The following is an 11,806-nucleotide window of genomic DNA, read 5'->3' as shown; positions in this document are numbered from 1 at the left end:
GAAACAGGCCTAGATATATATTTATATTAGAGTACAAAATAATTAATTATTACGTTTTTATTTTGTGTAGGTATCAATTTTATTTAATTATGTGAAAAAGTTCTAATAGCGTACAATATGTGGACGTTGTTTTGTAAAAAAGAAAGGGCGAAAAAAATCATGTACATTTCGTTGTGTATACATATCCTATCTTAGTAAGTATACAGGGTGGTTCCTAATAACTATTCTCCTTCCAAATAATGGAACCCTTCTTTCTAATTATGAGAAAAAGAGATAATGGACAAGACTTGTAGAATGTATTTTTAAAAGAAATAGATGTGAAATTTGGAAATAGTATTTAATAATTGTGTAGATAACGACCGTCAGTCAGAAGATGTGGAAAATTGATGGAGGAGGTTGGAATGGCCTTTTAGGACATTAAAAAGGTGTCTTAGGTGGGGACAAATGGATCGAGACAGGCGATGAAGGTGATCAAAAATTTGTTGAAAAAGAAACAAATATAACCTTTCTTAATTCTAATCTAAAGTAGCACAATAAAAATTTGTAGCCTATGTTACGTTCCTCATTCGGTATTTCATATCCACCCCCTATGCTTCCACCCTTCTGCCTCCAACTAAAAACACTTCTTTAGTGTTGTACAAGATATTCTCTAGCTCCTTCACGCATTTGTCCCCCCCTACTGACGGTCGCCTAGTCTACACAGTTAGATAAGTTGTCTCAATGTCTTTCCTCCTCAATCTGTGAAGGAGTTTCATCATCTGTTCAGTCTCAAAACTTGGATTAAGTTTGAATTGTAGTTGGTGCCACCTTGTATTTTTATAATGACTGATGAAGAACATAAAGAGACGAGAAACGTAACGGTAATCTATTCACTAATTATTTTTAAGTAAAACAAATGGTTTTTGTATATACAGGGCAGGGAAAGCTATTTGGATGGTATTAAATAGACATCATCTTTGTCTTTAGGTGTGCTTCTTTGCTTTTTTAGTGCAATTCGCACATGTGCTTTTTCGAAAATTAAGAACGCATGGGCACAATTGATTTTTGAGCAATGCACCTGCGTGAATTATAGTAAAAATGGCAAAGAAATGCACTTTAACAATTATCTGGTAGATATTTTTTGTTAATGTGAAAATAGTCCATTGTATGTTCTTAAAAAAAGAAAAGACATCTACGTACCTAATTTTTCGTACTTAAAAGAATGATTCACTATAGCTATATTATATTTGTACATATTTATACGTATACTTTCGATATTGTTAGAATGTGAATTAATTTATCGCTGTTTGATCGATTTTTCACTGCCTTAACCATTTTTCATCATATTATGCCATCATTTGCACTTTACAAATAATTTATTACAACATGTTAAAGTATTATACAGAGTGTTCTAAGTTCGAAATGACACCAGAGCAAAGTTTTTGGAAAATGTAGGATGTCATGCAAAAGAAAGGTTGCTACAGAGTAAAAGTAACAGGTTTATAAAATAATAATAAATGCTGTTTGAGTTGTTATTCTGTAAAAATCTTTCTTTTAACATAGTGACAAAAACTGACTTTTTGTTCCTGAAGTTTAGAACACTTGTACATATTTTGTGATTTTTATTAACCGGTTCGGTAAAACCTGACGATGCTTCTCCATTATTTTGAAAAATATGTGATGTAAAAGGAAAGCTAAGCAACTGCCACTTTGTACAAATGAAATTTATAAAATGAAAGACTTTTATTTAAGAAAGGCAAATATAACATAACAAAAGAAATCGAAATTAATGGAACCAGAATTAAAATTTGATTACCTTTTTTCGTAAATTTATAAAAAAGAAAAAACATTGGGAGCTTTAATAAGTAATTAAATACATTAATAAAGAAATATAAAAATTTTATTGTTGAATAAACTTTTTTGCAACTTATATAACATACTCGTTTATATGCAACAGTATTGTCAAAGTTTATTTAACAATGTTAAAAGGCATTTAATAGAGAATATTTACGGTTAATGATTAAAGCCTTTTTCTTTCCATATTTTTATGTTATTTTCTTTTATTTGGTGTATGTAGCTTTACACTCGTTGTTAGTTGTACACATCACTCATTAGGATTTAAGGACTTGAGAATGTCTCGTTCTCGATATTTTTTGCTGTCCAATTTGTTGAAAGGTGTATTTAATTTTAATAAAGATATAATATAATTTAGATAAATTTATACGCACTGTAAATTCTCATAGACTAAACTGATATGTGGTATTATTTTTCGATATTAAATGCTATATTATTTCTCATAAGTTTTATTTATTATCGTTATCAAAAAAAAAGGCTCATACGATATTCTTTCCGCCATATATTTCATAATTTCAAAAAGCTTATTTTAAAGATTTGCCCAGTTTAAAATATAAGGTACGTCACTGTAATTTATTTGAATTTATTTAAAAAGAGCTAGGCAACCCATTTCTCTTACGTGCTGGACAAGGTATCGGTATAAGGTGCTACACAATCTAACTTACTAAAAAATTAATAAATATCATTATATGTTATTAATTTATTAATAATATGTTAAAAACTAATAAAAAAATTAACAAATAGTAAACCACTAAAAGTTTAAGTAAACACCCATATTATTCCTTTTAAATGTAGAAATTAATGTGTTATAGAAATTATCAATTTTAAATTGATTATTTTATTTTACTTTAAGGATTTTTAAAATGAATTATCTTATTATTTAAAATGCTAGAACCTTTTTTGCAGTTATTGTAAGAAACAATTTCCTAAATGCATAGAAGAATTACAAAACCGATATTGTTGCGACATCTGTTATGGAGTTGTTAAAGCATTTAATCGACATCAACATGTTGAAAGAAAACGAAAGGACCGTTAAAAAGAGTAAGAAATAAACATGGCTGTCAAGACTGTTAAGTAGGGTGTACTGCACTGTAAAATATTCCAATAATCTTTTAATTCGGTCAATAAAAAATATTAATGTTTCGGTTACTAAATATTGACTTAACCTTTGATAATTTAGGATGAAGTGTTATGTGACGGTGTGTGAGACTACAGTGAATTAATTAGTTGCATTATTGTGCATTGTTTTTATTTATTGATAAAGTGAATTTGTTGTAAACTGTATTAAAAGGTAATGATTTTCAAGCCATGGGTGCTCAGAACACCAAGGAAAGGACAATTTCTGTTGGAACTCATTCAACAAGAACGACTAGAAACAGGCCTAGAGCTCTTAAAGATGGGCGACAGATTGTATCTAATATTTTCACAGAACATAGTGGTATGAATCATTTGCTCTTTTTTATTTTATTCATTATCGTTCAATTCATGACAAAATCACCATCAGCTGCTTCTTTCTACGTTACACGTCGTGTTACATAAAACAATAACTAGTTATTACTCGTAATTTTGTTCCATTCAGAAATACAATATAATGTAACTACCCATTCTAAATAAACAATTAATATTGAACATTAGGTAATTTTACCCTGTCTAGAATTGGGGTGGTTAACAAATAATTTTAATTAACTACGTATAAGAAAGAAATACAATGCATGTCTGACATGTCAGAACAAGTTTAAATATGATGGAACTTGGCAGAACCAAAAAAAGACAAAAAAATATTGAGATATTAAAACTAGTTTTAGTTCAACGTTTATTGAACCGTATTTTTACAAAGCTAGCAATTACAAAAAAAATGCATTAATCTTATTGTTCATTATTTGCAACTACATATTAGTCTTATCTTTATTAATAGCATAATAAATATTAACATTTGTTAAGTACAAATTTTTAATCATAAGCTACATGTTTATATCGATTAGGCTTTATCCCCTACTGAGATCATCTCCCATGTGTTAAGAGCGATTTTGCATCTTGTGTAGTAAAGCACAATTATCCTAGATAGATGCATATTAAAAGAACATAAATATATTTTGTACTTTGCCTATAAAGCAAATAACAGGAAACAATGCAAATGTGAGAGATTATTTTTTGTAGGTATATTATAATTTTTAACTAATTAGGAATAAAAGTAATTTTGTTAATATAGGTACCTAGGTACTTAGGTATCTATTGAACTTTATTTAAACTACGGATATAAAGTTAAAGACCTATGTAGAAAGCATAAAAATAAAAACAAGTATAGATCGTAACTAAAATTTAGTTATTGCATAATAAAAGCAATTAAACGTTTAATGCTCTCATTACTTACTCTTTATAGAACATAAAAACAATTTTTAAGTTATTAGGTTTTTAGCTCCCTCTAATTAATTAATTATTATGTCTATCGGTATTAAGTAAAATGTTTATTTTTAGTAGTTGTATTTTTATTAACACTACAACTATTGAAGGTAATATTTTGTATCTTATCACAAACAGATTCTGACAAATATAGATAAATAATTAAAACTTATCATTAAATTAATTATCAGTATGCTAATTACGATTATACTTATGTATTATACATTTAGCAAATGCATTGTGTACATAAAAAAAAAGTACATATGCATTACAAATTGCAATGGAATTAGAATCAAGTTCGAACTAGGTACCTATTGCGTGAAGGTCACAATTTTATTTTGTAAATGACGAACTCAAGAAATAAAATTGTATAAAGTATTTTCTATTATATCTAACTATTTAGCCAAGACTTAATTTACTTTCCTATAATAGAAACGTACTGTAGGTAGGTACACCGTTTTAATCATGCATTCCTATCATAGTTTTCGCGTTAATGTTATTTAAATCTTACTATTAAGTCTCTTGTTATTCATTCTTCTGTTTTAAAATAAATACAAGTGCAGGTCAATTAAACGGGACTATTGCCAAAAACACACCCCGCAAATAATGTTGTCATTGATGACTTTCAATATACAGGGTGAGTTAATAACATTGTGTCCTAATAGGTGGATAAAAAAAAAGGAGGAAAGTAATAATTATTTAATTTGCTTTTTGTTTTATAATAATTAGTTATGAAAGGCTTTAGAAGATACTTAGAATGAATAATATACAGTGTGTATTCTTTATAATTTACTTCACAAAAGCATGAGACCCTCGTTTGTTATGTCTGTGGTTTTCTGTTTTAGTTCTACTAAAAATTTAGTCCTTGAACTTTGAGCTACTTTTTGAAATGTAAATCGGTATTGTACAATGGAATTTCTTTTGTAAAATACATGGAATATTTAAACTTAAAAGTGATAGGGAGGTTATAAAGGCTAAAAGAATTGAATGGAATTTTGCCTTCGTTCTCGCTTAAAGGTTTTGTAATAATTTTTAATAAGTCAAACAATTTAAAATCTTAAAAAGCATAATTTAGTTAAAAAACAACTAAACTATAAACTATAATTATTGTTTAAGGATGTTTGGGAGGTACATTAGGTTTTGCAGCATATCATGAGGTAAATAAATACTATCTATACAAAAAAAAAAAGTATACGGTTTGACAAAAAATTTTGATTTTGGCCAACAACTTTGAATAAAATAAGAAATAACAAATAATATGGAAAATTTTTAACTGACTTTTGGCAGTGAATATGCCTTGATTTCAACTTCGAAACAAAAAAATATTTAGTTTCAATCTCTATTAATAATGAGCGTAAAACTTTTTAATATGTTTAAATAATAATTAAAACTTTAAAATTGCATTTATTTCAGACAATTATAAATATTATCATTATATTATCAAATAAAAACGAAATTTTCAGCTAATTTTTCATTTTTTCGTCGATAATCATTTAGTAAATTTGGATAACCTTACGCTAAAGTGATTCTCCAGAGTTCAAGTTTCTGGTAGCTTTTTTCTGTATTATAAATTTAATCTGTTCGGTTAACGAATGTTCATAAAATGACGTGTAAAATTACAATATTTCAAAATTTCAATAACTTTTTAACGTTTAGTGAATCGATTTGTAGTTTTTACAGTTTTAGAATTGAATGAGGAACGTTCTTCCAAATTTTTGTTTGTCTCGTAGCATTTTGACATACCCCCGAAACATCCTTAACATAATAATTCAATTTTCAAAGAAATAATTCCTGATCCATCTACAAACTAATTTAGCCCAATAGAGGAACGGTCTTCATTTCAATTGAGTTCATTAGTTAATTCAACAAGTCGTAAATGATGTCACAAGTATTGCAGTTGCATTACAGGGTGTCTTCAAAAAAATTAAACCTGAGTTCAGGGGCGTCAGACCGGTAATATTTACAGAGGCAATCATCAACACATTAAGTTATTACATACGTATATCAAGCTAGCACTGCAAAGTTATATTTATCATTTCTAAAATGCGCCACAGTTTGTCTCTAATTAGTTACCAAATTCAAAAGTTTATCGCCTCAGAAGTTTGCTAACAAATAGGCGAAATGCCAGTCTGATATTAATCTGGCACTACACATAGCGTATTTCGAAATAGAAATGGTGCAAAGAAATACTGTAAGAGCTATAATCTATAGCTAATTTGTCGCCGAAAAATGGTACTTTTTCCCATTTCGTTGCGAGTCCATCCGCGAGCTGATTAGCGAAAAACAATTGGGAGCCATCAAGCTGGTACTACACAGCATATCCCGAAATAGAAAACTCTGTAAAGATTATAATTTGTCTCTAATTTGTCAGTATTTTTCTATTATTTTTCGCTTGCGAGATGTGCTATGTGCAGGGACAGCTTGACTGGACTGCTCTCCAATCGTTTTTCGTTAATCAGCTCGAGGCTGGACTCGTTACAAAAATGGTAATGGTATCGACTTTCAGTGACAAATGAGTTACAAATTATAGCCCTTACAATATTCTTCTGCGCTATTTCTGTTTCAATATACGCTACGTGTACTGCAGTTTAGCAGCGACAAGATATGTAAAAGTACCATCATTCAGCGACAAATTAGCTACAAAGTCCCTATAATATTTTTCTACTCCATTTCTGTTTCCATGTAGTGTAGCTTGGAGGATAGGCTGGTGTTAAATGGGTAAAAGTACCATCCATAAGCGGCAGATCAATTACATATTGTAGCCCCTTGACGTACAGTATGCGTAAGGCTGCTTGGACTATATACTAGCGAACGAATCCGGAAAAATCCCGTCATTCAGCGACAAATTAGGTTGAATAATATAGTCTTTACAGTATTTTTCTACGCTGTTTCTACTTGGACAAACTAGGTAAAAGTACCATCATTCAACGACAAATTAGTTTAAATTTGTAGCCCTTACAATATATTTCTACTCCATTTTTATTTCGACGTACAGTATGCGTAGGGCAGCTTGGAGGATATACTATCGACAGAATAGGGTAAAAGTACCGCCATTCAGCGACAAATTAGGTTGAATAATATAGCCCTCACAGTATTTTTCTACGCTGTTTCTACTTGGACAAACTAGGTAAAAGTACCATCATTCAACGACAAATTAGTTTAAATTTGCAGCCCTTACAATATGTTTCTACTCCATTTTTATTTCGACGTACAGTATGCGTAGGGCAGCTTGGGGGATACACTAGCGACAGAATCGGGTAAAAGTACCATCATTTAGCGACAAATTAGGTTGCATAATATAGCTCTTACAGTATTTTTCTACGCTGTTTCTACTTGGACAAACTAGGTAAAAGTACCATCATTCAACGACAAATTAGTTTAAATTTGTAGCCCTTACAATATATTTCTACTCCATTTTTATTTCGACGTACAGTATGCGTAGGGCAGCTTGGAGGATATACTATCGACAGAATAGGGTAAAAGTACCGCCATTCAGCGACAAATTAGGTTGAATAATATAGCCCTCACAGTATTTTTCTACGCTGTTTCTACTTGGACAAACTAGGTAAAAGTACCATCATTCAACGACAAATTAGTTTAAATTTGCAGCCCTTACAATATGTTTCTACTCCATTTTTATTTCGACGTACAGTATGCGTAGGGCAGCTTGGGGGATACACTAGCGACAGAATCGGGTAAAAGTACCATCATTTAGCGACAAATTAGGTTGCATAATATAGCTCTTATAGTATTTTTCTACGCTGTTTCTACTTGGACAAACTAGGTAAAAGTACCATCATTCAACGACAAATTAGTTTAAATTTGCAGCCCTTACAATATGTTTCTACTCCATTTTTATTTCGACGTACAGTATGCGTAGGGCAGCTTGGGGGATACACTAGCGACAGAATCGGGTAAAAGTACCATCATTTAGCGACAAATTAGGTTGAATAATATAGCTCTTATAGTATTTTTCTACGCTGTTTCTGCTTAAACGATAAAATAGGGTAAAAGTACCATCATTCGGCGACACATTAGCTCCAAATTATAGTTCTTACAATATTTTTCTACTCTATTTCTATTTCGAGATACGGTATGCGTAATACAACTTGGAGAATGGATTAATTGACAAAATAGGGTAAAAGTACCATCATTTAGCTACAAATTAGCTACAAATTATAGTGCTTACAATATTTTTCTACTCTATTTCTATTTCGAGATACGCTATGCATAATATAACTTATAGGATAGAGTAATAATACAAAATAGGGTAAAAGTACCATCATTTAGCGACAAATTAGCTACAAATTATAGTGCTTACAATATTTTCCTACTCTATTTCTATTTCGAGATACGGTATGCGTAATACAACTTGGAGAATGGATTAATTGACAATCAATACGGTATGCGTCCTACAACTTAGAAGATAGACTAATGACATAAATGGGTAAAGGTGCAATCTTGCAGCGACAAATTATAGCTCTTGTATAATTTCACATTATTTTTTAGAAAAACTCATTATGTTTAGAATGTTGATGTCTAAGGTCATCGATGATCACATAAAATGAATTTTTCTATCCTTCGGAAACAGTGTTATTTTTCTGTGTAGAAGATACCCTATGTCATTTTCTGCACCCCTGACAATGTCTGTATAAAATTTCATAGTGATCGGTTAAGTAATTACGGCTTGAAAACGTAATAAATAAACGAGCTCACATTCGCATTTATATTAGTTGATATTTTCATGAAAATAGTCTAATATGCGCAATGTAGAAATAAGAACATAGTTTTTCTAATAAAAATATCTAAGTGTTTATATATTTTTCACTTTATTCTTTTACCAACCGAAACATTTGAAGCTAATACTTTTATAGGTTGAGAATTTAGTAATTATAATTTCATTTCTTATTTGATGAACTTTAATTCTACAAGCGACATACATTCATTGCTAATAAATATACTTAGGAGTCTTCCGTGTTAAGAACGCTACCCTATTTCTGTCTTAATTTCGTAACAACGATAGTTATTTCAACTATTCGTAGAAATTCCTTCATCACGTTTTTAGAATTACCCCATGGAAAGACGAGCACTCGAGCACTGTGTTTGTTACGTATTACATAACGTGTTATATGTAGAATGTCGAAAACAGATTAATCGTAAGATTCATAAACGAATAGAAAATTCTTTTACGTTTCGCTGTCTCACTTGCCTTCATTCATTTTTGTATGTTTGTATCTTATTATGTTACATACCTACTTAATATTATGTGATAACAAAGAATATTTTAAATGAAAAATAAACTGGTACCTATTAAATAGTTTTTTTTTTCTTAATATGTGTACCAAATAGTAAATAAATTAGTATTGAATAAGAAACAACCAGGATTTGTTGAGAAATGCTATTTTGTAACATAGAAACTGTTGTTTTAAAATTTATTTTTAATCATACCCCTGCCGAAAGTACGATATTTTTCCATGATTTTAGGGAAGAAATAACATTCTCTTCCAGGTAAAATATCGCATTTATTCCTTGTTAGGAAAGGTAGGAGACGAAAAATTAGAAGAAGTGGCCGATTTTAGGTATCTAGGAAGTCAGATACTTAGGTCAGGACGGAAGGAGTAGAAGGGATATAAAGCAGAGGATAGCGCAGGGTTAAGTCGCCTTCAATAAAAAAAAAGGTTGTTAAGGTTAGAATAGTTCGAAATGCAGTGTTACAGACGAATAATGAGGATACCGTGGATAGAGAGGGTTAGAAACGAAGAGGTATTAGAAAGAATAGGAGAACATAGGACTCTATGGAAGTCAATAAGAAAAAGGCGGGATAGTTTGGTAGGACACCTTCTCAGGCATGAAGGGTCTAGTCAGAGACATATTAGAGGCAGAAACGGGAGTTAGGAGGGGTAGTGGTAAACTTTGATTAGATTACTGTACGCAAATAGTTGAGGATGTAGGGTGTTCTAGGCTTAGGGAAATGCGAAGATTTACTCAGAATAGGAAAGAGTTGAGGTGCGTGTCCAACCAGTCTTTGGACTGACGACCTTATGATGATGAGGAAAAGTTTTTATCATCTTCCGCATGTCAACGTGGTTTCCACCCAAATCAGTTGTTGGGCGTGGTCTCGGATTGTTTCTTCTCATGCTTCGGTAACAAAAGAACATCGATAGAATCGTTTTTCCGACGTTTCGCCAAAAGCAAAGGTTGGCATAATCAGCGAACGTAGCGAAGGTATAAAGTCCTTCACTGTTGGTGTAACGTCAGATAAACGACTCCGCCGGTTTTCTTACTATAGGTGGAGAAAAAAATCATAGACCACGGTCATCAAGCTCGAATATAGAGTGCCTTTATTTTTTTCTGTGCTAATTTGAAAGACTTTACGTACAGAAGGGTGGGTAATCTTATAACTCCTTTTAAGTCACGCAACGTTAGAAATGGTAATTATTTCTGTATATGATTACTCATTAAGCCTAAAAGCATTGATTGTTTTTATAAAGCATTCCCTGTAGTTTTTTTTTTTTAAGAACGAAGGAGTATTTTTTCATCATTATCATCATCATCATCATAAGGTCGTCGGTTCGAATAAGACTGGTTGGACACGCACCTCCACTTTTTCCTATCCTGAGCCAATCTTCGCATTTCCCTAAAACTAGAATATCCCCTAGGTCTCCCTAACAATTTGCGAACAGTAATCTAATCTGCTTCTGTCTCACTTTACTTCTCTAATTACTTCTAGTATAGGGTTGTAACGGTTGTAATTTAGCGGAGGCGGGTGAAGATACAAACAAGTACGGTTAAGCTTGAGGATCGGGGTGAGATCATTGAAATTTTAGTTTTGCGGATGCAAATGAGGATGTTTCGTTTTTTTCTGAAAGTACAGTTGTTAGTATTATTTAATCTTCTAATTTTTTAATACATTTTGAAAACCCGGCCCATTTTCAAATATTTGATACATCTCAAACTGGATTATCATAAGATCATCAGTCCTTAGAATGGTTGGACATGCACTTCCACTTTTTCGTATCCTGACCGAATCTTTGCGTTTCCTTAAAACCGAAATATCCGATATCCTTAACTATTTGTGAACAGTAATCTAATTTAGATCTACCTCTACTCCTCTAGCCTTTCATACCTGAGGTCTCCTAACAACCTATCTCGCCTATTTCTTATTGACTTTCATAATGATCTTTGTTCTCCTACTCTTTCTAATATATCCTCATTTCTATCTTTTTTCATCCTCTGTATCCTTATCATTCGCCTGTAACACCATATTTCGAACGCTTTTAACCTTTTCTTTTCCATCTTCCGTATTTCAATCTTTTAATTGTTAACGAGCATAAAAGTGACTAAAACTTGAAACTTTTGGGTGTTTCATTCCCACCAGCCAGTAATGCTGGTGGGCGGGCAGTCCCTCCGGACTATTCCGGAAGGTAGGGCGGAAGGCCCTCTTCAGCCTGCTTTCAGGAATCGTGGGAATGGGTGGGTGGTGGTTTGGGTGAGAAAGATGAGACGGACGAAATGAAGACAGAAGAGAATGAAAGATTATCTATGGAGTATTACTGCCTCAGCATTTGCCTAA

General features: G+C 31.6%; 1 protein-coding gene across 6 annotated transcripts in view; it reads left to right on the top strand.

Moving 5' to 3' along the window:
- Window positions 1-2,853: 2,853 nt before the first annotated feature.
- LOC108736233 (tyrosine-protein kinase Abl) overlaps window positions 2,854-11,806 on the top strand; it is a 28,085-nt gene continuing 19,132 nt past the window's right edge. For 4 of the 6 annotated variants that reach the window (XM_025976677.1, XM_025976676.1, XM_018468584.1 and 1 more), the window contains exon 1: window positions 2,854-3,271. In XM_025976677.1, the coding sequence (XP_025832462.1) occupies window positions 3,142-3,271 (130 nt within the window). In that variant the 5' untranslated portion in view covers window positions 2,854-3,141. Of the gene's footprint in view, window positions 3,272-4,824; window positions 4,871-11,806 lie in introns of those variants that run through there. The other 2 variants (XM_018468585.1, XM_025976678.1) reach the window with 2 other exon arrangements.

Source organism: Agrilus planipennis, unplaced genomic scaffold (assembly GCF_000699045.2).
Source record: "Agrilus planipennis isolate EAB-ADULT unplaced genomic scaffold, Apla_2.0 scaffold126, whole genome shotgun sequence".
Classification (NCBI taxonomy): Eukaryota; Metazoa; Arthropoda; class Insecta; order Coleoptera; family Buprestidae; genus Agrilus; species Agrilus planipennis.
The sequence above is the reverse complement of the archived record's forward strand: the minus strand, read 5'-3'. Positions and strand labels throughout refer to the sequence as shown.